The 21,543-nt window shown below is 39.3% G+C and overlaps 1 protein-coding gene across 4 annotated transcripts in view; it reads left to right on the top strand.

The window, feature by feature from the left end:
* Positions 1 to 21,543, top strand: part of RELCH (RAB11 binding and LisH domain, coiled-coil and HEAT repeat containing) — a 68,640-nt gene extending 47,097 nt beyond the window's left edge. For 2 of the 4 annotated variants that reach the window (XM_054164035.1, XM_054164034.1), the window contains 13 exons: positions 716 to 872; positions 1,421 to 1,544; positions 2,765 to 2,813; positions 3,642 to 3,721; positions 4,100 to 4,206; positions 4,826 to 4,925; positions 10,380 to 10,462; positions 11,381 to 11,444; positions 13,478 to 13,616; positions 14,193 to 14,309; positions 15,909 to 15,997; positions 18,506 to 18,576; positions 21,116 to 21,543. In XM_054164035.1, coding sequence (XP_054020010.1) covers positions 716 to 872; positions 1,421 to 1,544; positions 2,765 to 2,813; positions 3,642 to 3,721; positions 4,100 to 4,206; positions 4,826 to 4,925; positions 10,380 to 10,462; positions 11,381 to 11,444; positions 13,478 to 13,616; positions 14,193 to 14,309; positions 15,909 to 15,997; positions 18,506 to 18,576; positions 21,116 to 21,236 — 1,301 coding nt within the window. In that variant the 3' untranslated portion in view covers positions 21,237 to 21,543. Of the gene's footprint in view, positions 1 to 715; positions 873 to 1,420; positions 1,545 to 2,764; positions 2,814 to 3,641; positions 3,722 to 4,099; positions 4,207 to 4,825; positions 4,926 to 10,379; positions 10,463 to 11,115; positions 11,199 to 11,380; positions 11,445 to 13,477; positions 13,617 to 14,192; positions 14,310 to 15,908; positions 15,998 to 18,505; positions 18,577 to 21,115 lie in introns of those variants that run through there. The other 2 variants (XM_054164037.1, XM_054164036.1) reach the window with 2 other exon arrangements.

The following is a 21,543-nucleotide window of genomic DNA, read 5'->3' as shown; positions in this document are numbered from 1 at the left end:
CTGCTCTCATGAGACCCCACCTGCAGTATTGCATCCAGTTCTGCACCCAGCATAAGAGGGACATCAAACTGCTGAAGAGGGATCAGAGAAGAGCCACAGGGACAGGGCTGGAGCACCTGACCGGTGGGGACAGTCTGAGGGAGTTAGGATTGTTCAGTCTGGAGAAGAGGAGGCTCTGAAGACACCTCATAGCAGCATTCCAGTAGCTAAAAACTACCTACAAGAAAGCCTGGAAGGGACTTTTTACAAGGCCTGGTAGTAATATGACGAGAGGGAATTAATTGAACCTTGAGGAGGGCAGTTTAGACTGGATATTAGGAAAAAATTCTTTAGAGTAAGGCTGGTGAGACACTGGAACAGGTTGCCCAGGGAGCTCTTGGATGCCCCCTCCCCTGAGGTGTTCAAGGCCAGGTCTTCCTGGTCTAGTGGGAAGTGTCTCTGCCTATGGCAGAGGTGGTTAGAAATAGATGATCTTTGATATCCCTTCCAGCCCAAACCATTCTGTGAATCTATTCTATAATAATTTTTGTCTTTTTAAGGGAGGGTTGTGTAATCTTTTCAGAGATGGATTTAGCTCACTGGTTTTTATAAAGCAATTTGATAACCTTACACAGAAGGCACTAAAAAGCTTTGGACTTCCTTTGCTATCTTTACTGACCTCACTTCCAAGAAATTTTCATCTTTTGTTCATGGTACTTGTTCTCTGCTGTTACAGTCACTAGATTTCCCCGACCTGTGTCACCTCTTCAGGATGTGGCCATCATAATTGGAAGCCGCGAACAATTGGCAGTATTGTTGCAACTCTACGACTATCAGCTAGAACATGAGGGTACCACAGGCTGGGAGACTTTGCTATGGGTAGTCAATCAGCTGTGAGTTAATTTGTATCTTACAGTTCCTCATTTTCAAGTGTTTCAAAATCAATAGTTCTTAAGCATGATGATGTTTACCAGTTACTAAACACAAACATTTGAATTACTAAGGAGTGAAAGATTGCGATTTTTGGTAGGCGTTTTAATTTTCATAGTGAATTGGCTTGGGTTTTATTCAGAAGATATCAACAGTCTAGAGAATGTGTAGGTAACTACTTGCTTCAAGAAATTACTTATTTATCTACTAGGACAATCAATTCTCTGTTGGAGATTGTTTTCTGAATATCTTGTGAATATTTCACGTTCTACAGTAAAAGATGTTAGAAAATACAGGTCAAATTTTCCTGGCACTTAAGCCCTTGCTTTGTTCAAGTGTTAGGAATTGTACAGAACAGTAGGTAATTCTATTAGAACCAATAATGCTGTATGTCTGAATGTATAAATATATATTAATATAAGCAATCAATACAGATATCAATACAGATATAACTGGAGAGAAAGGAAAGGTCAGAGTAGTGTTTAATGTCTTTCTGTTTCCTGATTTTTAGGCTACCACAGCTTATAGAAATTGTTGGCAAGATCAATGTAGCATCAACTGCCTCTGTCCATGAGTTCTCTAGATTTTTCTGGAGACTTTGTAGGACATTTGGGAAAATTTTTACAAACACTAAGGTAAGACATTACCTTAAATATTCTACATACAGAGAACCTTGATGATAAATTCTCCATATTTATAGTGTGTCTGAATACCTGTGCTTCATGTGACCATTTATATTTGCATGTCACATCACCGCTTTGCCACAAGTACATTTAAACCTATTTTAGAACCTCTGTTTGCATCCTTCTGACTTCTGCTTTTTACTGTTTTGGAATGACCTTCTCACCTTGCCCAACATGGAAAAATGTTTTTGGGTTTGGTTTTTGGTTTGTTTTTCTTTTTTGAACAGTATTCTTCATAGTTACTTTCTGAATGGGGTGAAGAGTGGGAGAGTTCATAATAATTTAACAGTTTTCTTTCTTCAGAACTCCCTACTGTGAACAATAGTTGTGGTGCACATAAGAATCCATCCTCTACTTGATTGGAAATCTAAAATTAATGGTTCCCCTGCCCAAAATATTTTCTGTGCATGACATCTAAACATTTTTATCATGGAAAACTACTATTTTCCTCAATAAAATAACTTCTGACTATAATTTGAAAATATTTGAATGGGAAATTAAAAAAACAAGAGCTGATAACTTCAGATAAAATTACAGAACATGGCTAGCATGATGTGCTGCTCCCAGAGAGCAGATTAAAACCGGTCTCTGGTCTTGGAAAGCCCCATTCCTAAGTTATCTTTCAAAACTTTGCTTTTGTAAAATTGTTCTGATAGTGATTATCACAGCTTCATTTTGGCAGAGAGCAATTCATGGACAGCAAAGATATTTAATATATATATATATATATATATATATATATATATTGCATATAGCTTGGTAAACCAAAAAGCCCAACCAAGCATGATGTTACCACAGTGTCTGGTTTTCTGTATCTTCAAAATGTCCTTTTTTTTCTTTCCTTGTTTGTTTGTTTGTTTCATTTGAGGTTTTGTTGGTGGGTGTTTTAGGGGGTTTGTTGGGGCTTTTTGTTGTTGTTTTGTTTGTTTGTGGGGTTTTTTTGGTGGATTTGGTTTTGTGGGGGTATTTGTCTTTCCTTTTTGGTTGGCTGGAGTTTTTTTGTGGTGTTTTTGTGGTTTGGGGGTTTTTTGGGTTTGGGGTTTTTTTTTGGTGCTGTTGTGGGGTTTTGGTTTTATTTTGGGCTGGGTTTTTAAATTATTCTTAATCATTTCCTCAGTTAATTGACACCAGTAACAGCTTTTCTTACATGAGATTTATTATTCTTTGAATAGGTAAAACCACAGTTCCAAGAAATCTTAAGACTTTCTGAGGAAAATATAGGTAAGCAGCTTTTTAATCCAATGAATGAAAATTAGTCTTAACCACAGGTGGGGGAAAAAAACCCTTGGTCTCTTGTTCACATAACATTTTCATACTGCAGTTCTCAAATTTGGCATCTTTCTGGAATGTTGAAAATCTCATCTTGTTCTGAACAGAACACTCAGAGTTGAAAGAAGTGTGTGTTTTGGTAAAGTACAAATAAAATCTCAAGTCCAAATACCACTCGAGCATATTTTAGCATACACATGCATACATATGTATACAAGATTTCATTTATCTATAAAGAGGTGAAGATATATATATTTGTATTTCTTTATATATATAAAAAATATGAAATACTTACAGTACACACACATAAACCTACCCTATATATAAAAAAATAAGATTATATGCATTACACTTACATATTCAGCCTGGAGAAAAGAAGGCTCTTGGGAGACCTTCCAGTACCTGAAAGAGGCCTACAAGAAAGCTGGAAAGGAACTTCTTACAAGAGCTTGTATTGCTAGGATGAGAGGGAATGGACTGAAGCTTGAGGAGGACAGATTTAGAGTAGATACTAGGAAGAAATTCTTGACAGTAAGGATGATGAGATTCTGGAACAGGTTTCTCCTGGTCATGGATGCCTCTTTGCTGGAGGTGTTCAAGGCCAGGCTGGATGAGTCTGGTCTAGTGGAAGGCATCCCTGCAAATGACAAGGGGAGCTGGAACTAGAGGATCTTTGAGGTCCCTTCCAACCATACCATTTAATGAATCTATGAAGATAGATATAGATATATATGTATATATATGTATACAAAGTCTCAATTTTTCACTTTGTTCCATTAGATTCCACCTCTGGAAATGCAGTGCTAACAAAAGCCACAGTTCCCATCTATGCAACAGGGGTCCTTACATGTTATATTCAGGTAGGTTTGTTTTTCTTTGTTAAATGTCCAGTAACATGCAAAATTCATTCTATAAAAAAGCTCTTTTAAGACTTAGAGTGCTCTTGTGCTTTGAAGATAAGTAGAGAAGTTGTAAACACATTTAGAAGCAAAGTTTTCTAGTCAGGTTGTCTACTACATTTAGATCATAGTCATCAATATTGAAACCATTTCAGTAACTCTGAAAATGACATTTTGCATTACAGGAATACAAGGTTATTGTGTTTGCTTTAGCCCACATTTGATTGTTAGAGGCTAAATCTAGTTTGTTCTCATTCATAGTTTATCTTTCATAGCTGTAGGTCATCACAACTGCAGCAATAATTTTACTACATTCAGCTTTCTACACTTTTCTTTCAGGAAGAAGACCGTAAGCTATTAGTTGGATTCTTAGAAGATGTCATGACCATGCTTTCACTCTCTCATGCTCCTCTTGATAGCCTGAAAGCTTCCTTTGTGGAACTGGGGTAAAGAATATACCTTGGAGTTGACTAGATTTACATATCTTAGAAATTCTTATTCTACTAATCTCGTTGTAAATTTAATAAGTGACATTTCAGGTAAATAAAGAATATACTTGAGGGTTTGTTTTCCTTGATGTTTAACATAATGTAAGCTTTTCATCTCTTAGAATAAAAATGTAGTGGTGAAAAAAATTCTGGAGTGTATAAAATAAACACTAAAAGCCAAACAAAAGCCTGCACAAAATAAGTCACTTAAAATAAGGTGGAAGTGCATTTTGTATTTTCCATACAATTCTGATGTATTCTAGATATATATTTGCATTTCAGTTCAGTGTATTCACTGAACAATAATTTCAGTAATTTCATTTATTGAAAACTATCTTCTGAAGGTTTTTCATTGAAAAAAATGAACTTCAAAATGCAGCATGTTTTCCAGAGAGCATCATGTTGCATGTCCTTCAGAATGAGCTAAATGTTAGGAGTCCTTCAGAAAGGATAATTGTTGGAGTTCTGTATTTGTTCAGCAATTAATTCTAGAGACTACATTTTTGTAGGCAAAGAACATATTCTGGGTTTGGGAGTAATGTTTTGTTTGTTTGTTTGATTGCCTGTTTTCTTTTAGTGCAAACCCAGCTTATCATGAACTGCTATTAACTGTCTTATGGTATGGAGTTGTCCATACTTCTGCTCTTGTTCGATGTACAGCTGCTAGAATGTTTGAGGTAAGTGTTATTCAAACTTTTTTTACACCTGCATAAAATCAGAGTTTATTTTTAAATGCTGTATCTCAGATCATGTTGCTATGTTCTTAAAAGGTATGAAGGGCTTAAATAAGTTATGTACTGTGTGATGGAGCAGGAAATTGTTGTACAGTTGCTTCTGTGTGTTTTCTGTTCAACAGCACATCTTTCATTAAGCAATTCTTCCTATCAGCCACTTGCAAGATACTTTTGAAGTAACTGTGTATGTCTTCTTTGTCCTGCTCCTTACCTGATTGCTGCATTCTGTTTATTGCATGCTGCAAACCTTTTTTCTGATGATGAAAATGCATTTTGTTGCTAATCTGTGTTTAAACTAGAAATAAATAGTCAAATGTCTCTGCTCAGGTGTAGAGATAAACATAAGCATCTCTCTGAGTGTTAACATTTGCTTTTGCTATTCAATACATCATCAGTAGCTTAATTCCCAAGTTACCAATTTTCCAGTACTTTTTGTGCTTACTCATGTGGTGGTAAAAACAAAACACTTAACCCATTTTGTATTTCTGAGTTGTGATTACTTTTCTTGCCACATAGTGACAGCTTCATTTTTCCCATAACATTAATCCATTTGTTCAGGATACAGACTGTTATTAGCTAATCAGAAGAGTAAACTTATATCCACATCATGCCTTTGTTTCATCAAGTGTTACTTGAAAAAGGGATATATGAAAACACTGGGTCACATTCCACTTGCTGAAATTGCATGTCAAAAAAACTTAACTTCTAATCACACTGTCACAGTTTCTTGTTTGGTTGGTTGGGTTTTCATGTTTCTTCCACATTTGACTCATGGAATTGTTTTGGTTGGAAAAGATCTCTAAGGTCATCAAGCCTAACTGTCAACCTAAAACCACCATGGCCATCAAACCATGTCCTGAAGTGCCATGTCCACATGTTTCTTGAACATGTCTAGCAATGGTGACACAACACCTCCCTGGGCAGCCTGTTCTAATGCCTGACCACTCTTTCCATAAAGAATTTTTTTCCTAATATCCAGTCTAAACCTCTCCTGGCACAATTTCAGCCATTCCCTCTCATCCTACCATCTGATACTAGGGAGAAGAGGCTGGCTGATCCCCCCACCTCACTATAACCTTCTTTCAGGTACTTGTAGAGAGTAATGAGGTCTCCCCTCAGTCTCCTCTACTCCAAACTAAACAACCCCACTTCCCTCAACTGTTCCTCATAAGACTTCTTCTCTGGACTCTTCACCTCTTTTCAGGGATTTGTAGAGAGCTAGAAGGTCTCCCTTTAGCCTTCTTTGTTTTTCTAGGCTAAACAATCTCGGTTCCCTCATTCGTTCCTCATAAGACTTGTTCTGTAGACCCTTTATGAGATTTGTTGCCCTTCTCTGGACCTACTCCAGCAACTCAATATATTTCTTGTAGTGAGGGGCCTAAAGCTGGTGCCAAGTACAGGGGCATCATCACTTCCCTACACCTACCGGTCACACTGGTGACCGGTACAGGCCAGGATGCCATTGGCCTTCTTGGCCACCTTGAGCACACTGCTGGCTCATGTTCAGATGGCTGTCAACCAGCACCCCCAGGTCCTTTTCCACTATGCAACTTTCCAGCCACTCTGCCCCAAGCCTGTAGCATTGCATGGGGCTGCTGTGGCCCAAGTGCAGGACTTAGCTTCATTAAAGCTCATACAGCTGACCTCAGTCCATCAATCCAGGCTGTCCAGATCACTTTGCAGAGCCTTCCAGTTCTCAAGAAGATCAATACTCCCACCCTATTTAGTGTGATCTGCAAAGTTACTGAGGGAGCTCTCAATTTCCTTGCACAGATCATTGATAGAGATGTTAAAGAGAACTGGTCCCAATACTGAGGCCTGGGGAACACTGCTAGTGACCAGCTTCCAACTGGATTTAACTCCATTCATCACTCTTCGAGCCTGGCCATCCAACCAAGTCTTAACCCAGTGAATCCTTGGATGGATATCCAAGCCATAAGCAGCCATTTTCTCCAAGAGGATGCTGCGGGAAATGGTGTCAAAGGTTTTACTCATTTGGGTAGGTTTGCAGTGGATGTCTAGCTGAACCTATCAGCTTGTATCCATTTGGAGAAAAATCTCCAGTCTGCCTCCCAAAAAGAGCAGTTAGCATAACCATCAGTCTTCTTTAATGAGCATTATCCAAACATGTGAAAAACCTCAGTTACAACAGGCTCTTGTCTGGGCTGCAGTTTCGTTTCAAATTCAACTGCATGTTGAGTATTTTCAGGTAGTCCTGCATGCTGTTTCACTGCTTGTCTCCTAGTACACTTAATTTTCTCTAAAGCATAGGCAGCTTTGTTGCAAGCATGTTTTCTTAGTTGAAAACAGTATCATAGTGTCACTTCCTTGACAGCCATAGCACACATATTTATACATGGAGACATTTGGGATGTCTCCTATCTAGAGGTGGGAATAGGTAGATTCCTTCATTCACAGAATTTCTGACATCCCAGAGGCTACTGAATGGCAAAGCTCAGCAGTTAGATAATAAAATAAAGAATGTGCCACCTGCAAGACAGCTATATGATCTGTACAGCACCATAAAGACTGCCACAGATCAAGTCTGGCAGACTTCATTACCAAACCTTTACAGTCTTCTTGTGGTTTAAAGCGGGACAGATTGCTTTATTGCTCCAAAGGTTGGTAAAAGAATAACACAAAGGTTTGGATAGTATTGGAAAGTTTAAATGGAAAGGCTATTTACAAACTACAATGCTACAGTGGTATAGTACAAAGCATATAAAATGCAAAGAAATCCGTAGTCTGGGCTTAACACCAGAGGCTTATCAAGCCAAAGCTTCACACAAACCTCCCTTTAAACCAAGCCAACAAAACCCAGGCTTGTGTGCTCCCCTCCCTACCAGGCCTCTCTATCCTCTGTGCCACCATTGTGATGCAGCGCAAAATTCAGCTTGGTAACTCCAGGCCCCAGTGAAGCTTCTCCAGGCCTAACTGGCAGCATTGCCAAGGTTGACCAGGCCTTACTCTGTCACCAGGGAGAAAAGATCGTGCTCGTCTTTCCTGGAGGAGAAAGGGAGGGAAAAGGGATGAAAATTGATTTTCCAGCCAGTTTTATAAAGAGACAGGACTATGGGTATGAAATACAAAGATTACACTTTCCAGTACACCTTCTGAACCTTTCTCTCTTCTGGAGGTTTGTAATTCTGGGGTTTTCTTAAAAGGCACTAGCCTCAAACTGCCACATGCCTGTTAAGGATTGGAAGGACAAAGTAGTGATTTGGAACCATTCTACCCGTTCTTCCTTTCAAGTGCAGAGAGCTTTGTGTTACCATTTTCAAGGCATAATGTGCTCATGTGATGATCACACATTGATCTAGAGGAATCAAAGTAGAATAAAGATTCACATTGTTTGTCTCACTGTAACCCTACATACTGCCACGTGGCTATTGCCCACCCAGCTGTTTCCATTGCTTCTGTGTTAATGTTTTCAATCAATAGTTTCCCATTTGAATGTTGATGCAAATGGATTTGATTGCTGCTGGTTTGATGAACAATTGAGTGTGTAGTTGAGTTATAACCTTTGTGGGTCTCTTTAGGTTCAAGGCTAGAAATACTTACTCTCAGAACAACACTTGAATTCTGAAGCATGTTTTACTTTCTCTAAGACAGAACAATGCTGTTTACCATGCTTTACCATAACTAGAAGCATGGCAGACCACGTACCATGAAGCTGTGATCATTTTAAATTGTTTGCTAATTATACAAGTCCCAAGCATTTTGCTTGCCCCTAGTTTAGTAAAGAAAGCTCAAGTCCCTGTTCATTCAAATTTGCAAATAGTAAACATTCTCTATTTTAATCAATGGAAAAATTGGTAAATCTGTATGTGAGAGCAAGGTCATCATAGCCCTTATCAGCTGTTTGATGAGTAGCTCAACACATCAGCACATCGAGTTGTTGCCACTGGAAATAACTGTGGAATGTTTTGCTGTTGAAATGTAGTAGCTGAACTGACATTCCTAATACTTGCTGAGTAGCAGTGTTAGGAAGTTGCAGCTTTCCCCCTTCAGGTGCTTTGCAGCAATGAGACATATGTTCTCTGTCGTGATTTAGACCCAGCTGGCAGCTGAACCCCATGAAGCCACTCACATGGCCCATTCCCTGCTGGGATGTTATCTCAATTTAAGGAGCGAGACAGGCTCTCTAACTCTTCTCAAAGCAGTTGAAGAAAAACTCCACACACACTTGGATAGCAATACAGCATATTTATTGGAAGTTTAAAGGGAAGTGCTATTCATAAGCTACATGCTATGGTGCTAAGCATATATTGACTGGGTTAGCTGTGGTTTCTTACTCTGTGGAGGAGGGACAGCTAAGCCCTCTCTCAACCTACCACACATATAAAGGAATCCATAGGCCATGGTTATTCAAGAACCTCCTTAGGCCAGTGTTTATATCCAGGTTTTCTCACATGAGGTACAAAATAGAGTGTCACAGCTTCACCTTTTTATAAATGCAGATAAACCCTTTTTGCTGTATATAGAAAAATTTTGGGACATGTTACATGTTTTCCTATGTAGAAAACATGTAAAGGGCATCTGCTAGCTGTGCTGTGAATCTATGTTTGTGTATAGATGCACGAGTAATGGTAAAAAAACCTCACCTGAGAACACCTAAATTTGAACAATTTCCACATACTTCTTCACTGGGATCTCAGCTTTTGAGCATCTATTGCAGCAAATGTATCTCTCTTCTTCAGGTTGAAAAAAAGAGTTGGTGAAATACATTTCATGGGTAATCCAAGGATTCTCAATTTTTCACCTGCAGAGACCAGCACATGGGAAGTTTTGCACACATCCTGGTTGGATGGCAGTTAAATAAAAAATGGCTTAGTAGAGCTGAGGAAGTGCTGCTTGTCACATTATGAAAGGTCTGAAAGGTATCACTCAGTGCAGGAAAATTACACACATTTTGCCTAAAGACATCTATTTTGCATGTGAACAGCCACCCACTAAAATAAATACCATTCCTTTCAGTTAGGAACAGCATTTAGATTAAACTGTCAAACTTGGATTGGCATCACTTCAGTATGTAATTATATGTCACTGTGTGCATCATGATAAGACATCATTCCATTAGTATTTTAATTATAATACACAATTCCTTGCTAAACTTTTGAGAGTTCAAGTTTTAAAATAGCTGAAAACAGGAAAAAAACCCCACATCATCATAGGGCTGAGTTTGTCAGGTTTGTGCTGATTAGCAGGCCACTTCAGCTTTCTTCATGCCTCTGCGTATATGAAGCCCTACTGTAGCAGTATTTGCTTAGCTTCTAATTTTGGTTTGCTTTTTGTGTTTTTTCTTTCTTCCTCTTGGTTGTGCCGTTCTTCTTCCATGATACTGTGCTCACGCTTTCCGTGCATCACCTGTGATACCCCCCTGCTCCGACCATTCAGCTGTTGGTGAAGGGGGTACATGAAACTCTGGTAGCTCAGAGAGTTGTTCCTGCTCTCATTACTCTCTCCAGTGACCCTGAAATGTAAGTTTCCTGACTGTCTTATATACCCGGTATCCCTCTTAATACTTAGGAAGAAATAACCATCAGTTCTATTTCTCACTGTAGCTGAATAAAAATCTTGACTGCTTTTAAACAAATGTAACTTCTAAATCACTTACTTGCAAATAAAAAGGTTTACTGAAACACCTGGAACTGGGCTGGATAAAATGGCTAAATAAACTTTAAATAGAAAACTTAAATCAATGCCATGTAATTTTTATGGGTTTCTTATTTGTAATGAATTCCCAGATTTGAAATTTCCTTACCTTATTCCTTGCAGAAAGATGGATATTAATATTTTCTGTAACTGTAAAATTAAGTACCATCTGCATGACTGAAATGCAAAATGGTTTTGGCTGTATCTGATTGCTGATAGCCAGCCATAGTGCTTCATTTCCTAGGCAATCTGATGTGGTATTTCTTTCAAGCTAAGGAGGGATGCTTTGCTTATCTCACTAACAGGTTGTTACTAATAAATGCTAGAGCATGAATAGAGTCTTAATCATTTCCATGTCTTCTGTGGCTAACTAAAGCAAGAAAAACCCCAAGAGTCTGCCTGCCCATCCACAGTCACAGCTAACTCAGTTCTCCACGTTCACCAAACCCTTTTTTATTGCATGTTGACTGGTTTACAGCTGACTCTTCGAGGCATGAGTGAAGCCTTAGTTGACAAGCGGGTTGCTCCGGCCCTTGTTACCTTGTCCAGTGATCCTGAATTGTGAGTTTCAGATTGAGACCTTGAGTTAATCCTGTCTGTCTTTTTCCTGGTCTGCTTTCTTTGTTTTGTCATTGCTAGAAACTAACATAACTTAAAGTACTAATTCTTCAATTTTGCTTTGTTTTTAATAATTTTGTTCTGAGGATTTAGTACATCTTAAAGACTCTATTTTTCTGTTGTAGTTCAGTAAGGATTGCAACAATTCCTGCCTTTGGGACCATCATGGAAACTGTTACTCAGAGAGAGGTAAGACATCTGTTGTCAGGCTGTTGGTTTTGTAGCATAAAAGGGGGTGATTTTTCATAAATCCAGAAACATATTCATGAACTTGGAGGAAAAAAAATATAACAGCTTATAAGTTATCTGTTCTTTTGTTTATGTCCCCTTCAGAGAATCACAGAATGTTAGGGGTTGGAAGGGACCTCAAAAGATCATCTAGTCCTGCCCCCTGCTAGAGCAGGATCACTCAGAGTAGGTCACACAGGAATGCATCTAGGCAGGTTTTGAATGTCCTCAGAAAAAGAGGCTCCACAACCTCTCTGGGCAGCCTGTTCCAATGCTCTGTCACCCTCACAGTGAAAAAGTTTTTCCGTATGTTCACATAGAACCTCCTATGCTCTGGCTTGCACCCCTTGCCCCTTACATTATCATTGGATATCAGTGACAAGAGTCTGGCTCCATCTTCCCATGGCTCACGCTTCACATATTTATAAACATGATTGAGGTCACCCCTCCATCTCCTCTTCCCCAAGCTAAAGAGACCCAGCTCCCTCAGCCTTTCCTCATAAGGGAGATGTTCATCATCTTTGTGGCTCTGCACTGGACTCTTTCAAGCAGTTCCCTGCCCTTCTGTCCTCCAAAATGCTTTCTGGTTTTGCAATATTTTTTTGGTGATTTTGTTTTGGTTTTTGTTTTGGTATTAAACAACCAACCCTCTTTTTAATTAATAAAAACCATTTCTTTCTAAGTATCAAGCCAAATATAAACAAACAAAACCAACCAAATCAAGGGGGAGGCCTCTGCTAGAAAAGGCAAAATCCCATGTTCAAAGTGTTTTGGTTTTCTTTAAAAACATCCTTCAATGCAGTTGAGGAATCCAAGTCCATTATTTCCAAGTGAAATAACTTCACTTTAAAATGTGACCCAAGATGTCACAGTGGGATGCAGCTACATCTGCATATGTGCATTGCACAGTTTTAGGTTATCCTACTTGGGTTTGAACTCCTTCGGAAGGGCACGAGTCTCCTGTAGTTCCTGTCATATCTGCTGGTTTAGCCTGTGGTGTCCATGACATCATAGTGACATAACTAAAATAATCCTTGAGTATAACATGCATATGCAGTTCCTCTTTTTTTTCCTTGGGTTTTTTTTTGTTTTTTTAATGATGAAGCTCTGTTAATAGATCACAACTCTGACACCCAGAATTCTGCTGTAAGCAGTAAAAATACTGTGGTTTGGTTTATATAACTGCACAATCACACTACTTCTTAAGGGCCTCACAGCTTTTTGCAGAGCTTGCATTCTTCCTGTAATTTCAACATATTCTAAAAGAATGTGTTTGAGGAAATGTGAGTAAGAAGTCAGTGATGACTCACAAGTACTTGGAAGATGGATAAGTTACAATTTTGTAGCTTGGAATGCATGCCTATAATCAGTTGTAGAAGAACACTGTTTTGTTACCAGAAAAAAGACTATCCATTACATTAATTAGAATAAGAGTACAGAGGTGATAACATCTTCCAAAACATGTCAGAAAGCTATCTTTACAGCTTTGAATTCAAATGAAATGCTTAAATTATCCTAGATATATTGGTAACTTTAAGTGTCCTAGCCTTTAGCTGAGGAAATCTTTTTAAATCTGTTGATTTTATCATACTTACTTCTGCATCTCTGCCTTCTGAAGAAAAATTTTTAGCACACTAATTGAGATGTATTACCCCCAGAAAAGATAATAATTCAATTTTCATTGCACAGGAAAACTCCAAGGATATTAATAGCAAGAGAGAAATTTTAATAGCAGGTAAACCTGCAGCTCTGTGAAAACGCCTGTCTGTAGTTAAAGGTAGATGAGCTTAAAATACTGCTAGCAGTCTCTAAAATGTAGAGCTGAATTAAAGAGTTTGGAACATCGTGTCAGGAAAAAACATCTGAAATTAACAGAAGATCTGAGGTTTATCATCTGAAATAAAAAACATTACAGGCATGCTGTGAACTGACCATATTGGTTTCTAGCATTTTCATTCTTCTGTGTCCTTTTTATTTCTCTGGGAATATTCAAGCTTCTGGAAAGAGTAAAAATGCAGCTGGCATCTTTCCTGGAGGACCCTCAATATCAAGACCAACATTCCCTACATACAGAAATCATAAAAACATTTGGAAGAGTTGGACCTAATGCTGAGCCCAGATTTAGAGATGAATGTAAGTTGCATTAGTGTAAAAATGCAGTCTTTTTCTTTCTGTCCAAAAGCTAATGGTGTGCTTGTTATATGGTGTGCTTGTTATATGGTTGGGGTTTATTTTGTCTTTACAAAATGTGTAATGAAAACTCTTATTTCAGAATTTGATATGTCCCAATATTTAAGATTTGGCTAATAAAATTTTCACTTGACCTAATATTGATGTACACAGGGCAGAAACCCCAACTGTTCCATGCTGAGCAAGTCAGATGAAAGCCATTTCAAATAGTTATTCCAGTAGTATTCCAGTAGCAGTACCAGAACAAGAGGACACAGTCTCAGGCTGCGCCAGGGGAGGTTCAGGCTGGATGTTAGAAAAAAGTTCTATACAGAGAGAGTGATTGCCCATTGGAATGGGCTGCCTGGGGAGGTGGTGGAGTCACCATCACTGGAGGTTTTTAGGAGAAGACTTGACGGGGTGCTTGGTGCCGTGGGTTAGTTGTTTGGGCGGTGTTGGATTGGTTGATGGGTTGGACGCGATGATCTTGAAGGTCTCTTCCAACCTGGTTTATTCTATGTATTCTATTTACTTTTACAGTTGTTATTCCACACTTGCACAAACTAGCCTTGGTCAACAACCAACAGTCCGTGGATTCGAAGAGACTGGATATTGCTACCCACCTGTTTGAAGCCTACAGTGCTCTTTCCTGTTGTTGTATCCTTTTTGTAGGGGAAGTGTAGCTGTTAATTCTCTGGTGAGGGGGGAGGATTCATACTTGAAAAATACGTAAGTTGGTCTGTGAATGTGTGATGTAAAACATGATCTGCTCATGAAGAGGTTGTCACAGAAGGTGGATGTGGTAGGTTGACCCTGGCTGGATGCCACTCTATCACTCCCCTCCTCAGCCAGACAGAGTAGGGAGAAAATAAGATGGAAAAAAAAGCAGCCTCGTGGGTCAAGATAAAGGCAGCTTAGTAAAGCAAAAGCTGTGTATGGAAGTACAGGAAAAACAAAAAAAAAATATTCTTTTCTTATCAGCAGACCATGTCTAGCCACTTCCCAAGGAGCATGGCTGCAGCACGGCGGTCATTGCTTTGGAAAACAAACTTCATCATAACTAATGCCGCCCCTCCTCTTCATTTCCTTTAGCTTCTATTGCTGAGCAGATGTCGTACGGTAGGGGATATCCCTTTGGTCAGTTTGCATCAGCTGCCCCAGCTGTGCCCTGTCCCAAGTTCATGCCCACCCCCAGCCTACTGGTTGAACAGGGACAGAAGATATTTTACCCCAAAGAAGTGAAATAAAAACCACTCTCACAGAATTGGAGGTTAAATCGAAGTACTAGTTACAAAAATACAAAAGGTATTCAGGGAAAAGGAGATAAATGTATGTGTGTATATATGCATATATATATATATATACACACACATAAACACACACAATCACAATCAGCTCAGGCCCAGCTCTCCAGTGGGGCCCACCAGGTCTCAAACAGTCAAACCTTCCTTCCACCTGTCAAGGCCTCAGTAGGCCTCAGTGTCTTCCACCCCCGCTCCCTCCACTGCCCAGCCAGCCCTACCAGGTCTCAGCTGCAGAGCAAGCAAACAGCTTCCCAGCAAGGCCTTCACTCCCACACAATCCCAAGCGATAGCAGCAGACTCGCGCTCGAAGGAGAGAGGCAAGAGGAAAAGAGCAAACTGGCTGTGAGGTCTGCTTATATATGGAGATGCAGGACTATGGGATGGAATAACAAATTACAATATCCTGTCCTCCCTCTGGGATGGACCATCCACTCCCTTGGGCTCTCTGGCCCTCCCTATGGTAGGACATTTAGTCCTTAACCTACAATGGGGGGGGATGGGACACAGCCTGGACGCTGCTCATGTAATGCTCATCAGCAGCCAAAACACTGCTGTGTTCCGAATACCTTTATAGCTACCAATAAAAACCACAGCACTGTGAGGGCTACTGTGGGCAAAATTAAGTCCCCTTTCAACCAGACCCAATACAGTGGAACTGATAGATACTTCTTATTTTTTATATGCTACAAAAGCAAAGTCCTTGATCTTAACCAGTAAATTAAAAAAGAAAAAAAAAGTGAGAATAATCATATGGATGGATGACACATCTGAAGTTCAGAGTGTTTAAGTTCTTTCTTCTAAGTCATGAAGTGCCAAATGCTGTTCTGTTTCCTTTGGGTTTGCTGCTGTAGCTTGTCCCTGTGTTCAGTAGAATAACATTATGAGAAGACTGATAAAATTTGTGTAATTGCAGAAGACAACACTTATAATACCTTAACAGCCTGGTTATTAGTTATTTCAGAGGATTTAATGGTCAATCACTTTTTACCAGGACTCAAGTGTTTACGAGCTGACATGGAACATCTCTCTCCAGAGCATGAGGTGAGCAGCTGTGTTTACGAACTGAGTATGGGATGCAGGTGTCAACACAAGTTGAATTGTAATGGTATTTAAACCCAAAAGTTAAGGAGTGCTACTCCTCGTGGTGCAGTCACCATCCATGGAGACATTCAAAAGCCATCTGGCCACTGTCCTGGGCAGCTAGTTCCAGATGGCTGTGTTTGAGCAGGAGTCTGGACCAGGTGACCTCTGGAGGTCTCTGCAAACCTCAACCATTTCATTATCCTGTGAACTGTAAAATCAGATTATAGTAAACAGATAGGACCAACATAGGAGCTAACAATACCTTCTTTGATAGAAGGAGCTCACAGAAAGTAGCAGAAGAGAAGATGATGACTTGAGAAATTTGAAAATCTTCCCCATACGTCTATGCAATGTTTTGGTAAATCCTTAGAGGATGAACACTGACAGAGACTGAAATACAGATAGTAAGTCAGTAGCTGAAAATGGGAATCATAGTTTAGTTGCATGTTGGGAAAACCTTGACAATATGAACACATCAAGTGATGGAGGGAAAACTGAAATTACAAAGGAAAGTCTGATTTTGGTAGGTTAATACTGTACTTTGGATTACTTTCCAAAAGTGACTTGGGAATGCTATGTGTTCTCTAGGAGTTCTAGGATCTTATACATGGTAACAAAATACCTTCTTCCAGTTATATTTTCAGTCTAATAGCCTATAGTCTCATTCTCTTATTTCCTCTATATTATGTTACGTAATTTTCAGTATGTGGAACTGCAGATAAATTGATTTGAGGAACCTTTCACATGTAAAAGGAAAGAATCTGACTTCAGAGGGCTGAGTCAGAAGGGACTGAGCATCAGTCAAAGGCAACAGAATAGCACTTCCTTACCGCAGGCAGCACTGGACGAGATCTGGCAATGCTACTATATATTCAGAGAGAGCGGGAAGATGTATTGTGTTTTGGGAAGTCTAAGAATATATCTGAAAGCTGCAGTAGGCAGAGTTGGATTTAGTTTGATTTTCTTTGTTCTATCATGTTGACCAATGGGATAACTGATATCAGCACTAATACTTTGTTTTTGTGTAGTAGTAAAGTGCAACTTCTAAGGTTTAAGGGCATAGTCCATTCAAAAGGTGCCCTGAATTAGAACAAAAGAGCATATTTGATTGAGTGTTGGAGCCAGAAAGAAGCTGAGGACTTAAACAGAATTAAAAATAAGTAAAGACACTACTACTTTTAGTTACTTGTAGCTTTGAGTTTAATATTTCAAAGAAAGTGCTTAGGTTTCTCCTGAGCTGTGAGCAGAGAAAGTTTCCATTTCTGCGGTGCACATGTGTATGCAAATGATTGTGGTTTCACGCTTGGCTGGTTTACATAAGTGTTTCAAATGCTTTTGTCTTAGTGTGTTAAAACAGCACTGCTCTGAGCAGGGGCTTAGGCTAATGAACTGTGTTCTTGCTTTCATAGACTGCTATGGGGAATCATTCCTATATTTTTGGTATGCTGGAGAAACATAAAATGTCCCTGTGGGGACGCTTTTAGTCTTAAATATTCTGCATCAACCTTTAATGCTACAATTGCTAAAGAAAAGAAAAATAGTTAAGAGGTAAAAAGTAAAGGAAAAAATGTAAGGAAGAAAGGAAAAAGCAAAGGAAGAAAGGCAAAGGAAAAAGCAAAGGAAGAGAGAAAAGGAAAAAGGGGAAGGAAGAAAGGAAAAAGCAAAGGAAGAGAGAAAAGGAAAAAGGGGAAGGAAGAAAGGAAAAAGCAAAGGAAGAGAGAAAAGGAAAAAGGGGAAGGAAGAAAGGAAAAAGCAAAGGAAGAAAAGGAAAAAGGGGAAGGAAGAAAGGGAAAAAGCAAAGGAAGAGAGAAGAGGAAAAAGGGGAAGGGAGAAAGGAAAAAGCAAAGGAAGAAAAGCAAAGGAGAAGTGGAAAGGGAAAGGAAAATGCAAAAGTAAAGTTTAAAAACCCCCAACAAACAGCCTTGATTCTGTAGAAATGCTGGCAGACACCAGTGAAATTATATCAAGTTTGTTTTAGCACTTCCTTTCCACTAGGATGTTGTCTTAGGATGCCAGCACACCGTTTCTTTTCTTCCCTTGCTTTTTCTTTTATGCATCATGTTGACAAAGGCAGAAATGTTAAAAGGTATTTGAAAGCTCTCTAAAGGAAAACCGAGAGCTGAAAGTTAATTGCTAATACATAAAAGTACTGTTTGAAAAAGGAAGATCAGGAGGTGTATCACAGAAGTGGGTTTTGCTTTAGTTCTATTTTAAAAAGCCAGGGAAAACAGGAGAGAGTCTTGAACTCCTTGTGACAGTTACAAAAACATCTTCCTCTGGATGGTTTTGTTGTTTCTAGCCACAAGGCATTATCAGATAGTGGGAATTTCAATGTGCTTGAAAACCAACAGAGAAACTTTGTAAAACAGTTCTGCTAATGTCAGAATTAGTTGCAGAGTAGAGTTCAAACAAAGTTTTAATGTAAAAGAAGAACTGTCACGGATGTCTCTTCCTTGTGTGTGTTAGGTTATTTTAAGCTCCATGATAAAGGAGTGTGAACAGAAAGTTGAAAACAGGACCGTCCAAGAACCGCAGGGGTAAGACTTCCACTTCTCTTTTTTTCTTTCTGTGCCTCCAGAGTAATGTTCTGCCAGAGTGTATTCCAGAGTGGTGTCCAAGGCTTGTGACCAGGAATCCCACACTGACATATTCTGTGTCTGAAAGCAGAATTTGGGAATTTTATCTTTAATTCAGTTTGTGGTTGTTACCCTCTCTAGTATAAAACAAAAGACAACACACTTTTATTTCTATCATAGTGATGACATTCCTGTTTGCTTATGATACTTTGTTCTTAATTTTTTTTTATCTATTTTAAAGCAGTAGTTGAATTTCTGATCTGAATCTGAGAAAGCAGGAAGTGCTTGCCCTAAGTGCAAGTGCCTTAAGTGTAGCATGCACCTTTCAACCCTCTTTCATGGGGTTAGCCTGTAGGCTAAAGGTTGTGGTAATGACCACAGCATCCTGGAGGCTGCTGTCTTTGCTTGCATGTGACTAGTGCACACAAGAAGACTTGCTCTAGTGCATAAACTAACCTACCTGTGTGAATACACCCTTTAGTAAATATGTTGGCTTTGGGGAAAAGCCACCTATGCCACATTTCAGTAAAACACCCATTGTACCAATGCACAGCTCTCCAGTGAGGGATCAGACAAGTGGTGTGTGTACATCAATTCACCTCATGGGGTCGAGGTGGCAAGCTAAGCCTGCTTGTTGCCTGGAATGGCATACCAGCAGAAAAACTTCTCATGGACTATCATACAACTTAATGAATCCTTAGCACTGTTGCCAGGAAGTTTGAGAAGAAATAGCAAGTATCTGAAACAAGAATCCATGCTCAGTTCTCATACCTTGCCATGAGAATCAAGACAATTACCGAGACATGTTTATGTCATGCTTCCTTATCTGTAACAAACTGATAGAATTTACTTCTTGAAAGAGCTCAGGCAAAATCTGGGAAGCAACTGGTAGTTTGAGAATGACTTCAGAAAGGTGCACAAGAATAATTCTAAGATTAAAAAAGGCCATGCTTTACAATGAATCACAGTCCGTAGTGTTTCTGTGCTCTGTCTGGTCATGGAGAAATCTTGGCTAAGAGAAAAGAAACACAGAAACTTTAAGATCTGAAGAATGCACTGTCAGTCACCTTCTTCACTTTTTCCTGTTCATGTGGCAATATTATGTGCTAGGGACTGTGTGCATTCAAGTTGAATGGCTATTTTCATTAGGAAGTAGTTATTTCTTTAACATATTAGCTATTCACAGAACAACAACAGGTTCATTTGACTTAATCCACAAGCATATTCCTGGATTGCAACATAAGCAGCCAGTCTAATGTTGAAAAATGTTTGCCATTTTAACTACAAACATAGGAAACAATGGCATCATTACTAATATTCCTGCTTATCATACATTGGCATTCTTGCACTCCATCTTGAGACCGTTTACTTCTATGCAGAACAGTTGCATGTATCTGAAGTTGAGCTCACTGATGTGTTATAAATTAGTTAATTAATAAACTAATTTTGCAGAATTGGGTTAATTTTGTAACATCTAGTATAGTGGAACACTGGAACAGCTTGCCCAGGGAGGTAGTTGAGGCCCCATCCTTGGAGATACCTAAGGTCAGGCTCAACAGGGCTCTGGGCAACCTGATCTAATGGAGGATGTCCCTGCACGCTTGTGGGGGGGTTGGACTAGATGACCTTCAGCAATCTTTTCCAACCCAAAACCATTCTATGATTCTGTGTTGTTTGAAGTTGTAGCATCTTGTAGGTTCAGTATTGATTGGGTTGCTCATTCCAGTCCAGTCTGTGGGAAAACTGTAGACTCTCCATTTTCTTCTCTGGTGCACATGATGCAGGAACGCTCAGGCAGTAGTAGTAGGAGTCACATTCACAGCCAAAAGCAAGGGTTAGACCTAGTAGGACTCAATGTCTCAGGGTGAGATTTAAAAGGAATTTACAAAGGGATTGGAGCAAAGCTGAACAAGTACTGTCAAACAGAGATTCTTTGGGAGTTAGTAGACTGACAGTCCACACCAACTTTAAATGTTCCTCAGATAGAAATATTCAGAAATATAAGAGAATTATGTTCAGAACCATTCAGTTCAGAACTCAGCGTTCAGAAATGTAAGAGAGCTTTTATTAAACTATACATCTGCTAATGGTCACTGTTGGAGGCAGGATAGATGCTTGGTCTGAATTAGTACTGTTGCCCTTAGATTAAATAAGACTGACATTTCAAGTGCAAAGGTAAAGCCAGTCTTCCACAGAGATATCTGTCACTAGAGCAGTTTTCAAATAGGTAGCAAACACTGCTGTGGTGACTTCTCAAAGTAGTAAAAAGTAATGTGCACAAAAAATAGCTTACAGCTTCTCACTGGAGCCGTGAGGGCATGACCATTCACTTAACAGTGTTCTCTTTGTGCTTGCTGGTGATGATTTTTTGGTTCTTCTTTCAAGGTCTATTGTGACCTTGAAACTTCTGAACTGCAAAGGTCATGTGGATGCTTACTAAATAGCAGCACGGTGTTCTTTTTTCTTTGTAGTCTTGTCACTAAATGTTTTCCTTTCCTAGCTCCATATCGATTGCAGCAAGCCTTGTGAGTGAAGACACAAAGACCAAGTTTTTGAACAAAATGGGCCAGCTGACTACATCAGGAGCGATGCTGGCAAATGTCTTTCAGAGGAAGAAGTAAGACAGGGAAAGGAACTCACAGCTAACACTAAGGTGGACCTCACAGAGACTGGTTCCTGTACTTGAATTACTTGCCTTTTAATTTCTTCTGTCTTACGTTCTTGTAGTATAATTCTATTCTAACCTCCAAAGATATTTGCACTGCTTTTGAATATCGCTGTGTATCTGTTAATTTGGGGTTAACTGTGGGTGGTATAAAACTGAGATCATAGTCTGTACCAAGTCCCTGTTCTGTGTTCTTGTCTCTCCAGCATCATTTTTTTATATATATAGTGGAAGGATTGGTTGTTTGGGGGTTGGTTCTGGTT

Source organism: Dryobates pubescens, chromosome 9 (genome assembly GCF_014839835.1).
Source record: "Dryobates pubescens isolate bDryPub1 chromosome 9, bDryPub1.pri, whole genome shotgun sequence".
NCBI classification, from domain to species: domain Eukaryota; kingdom Metazoa; phylum Chordata; class Aves; order Piciformes; family Picidae; genus Dryobates; species Dryobates pubescens.
Note: the sequence above shows the minus strand (reverse complement) of the source record. Positions and strands in the feature narration are given on the sequence as shown.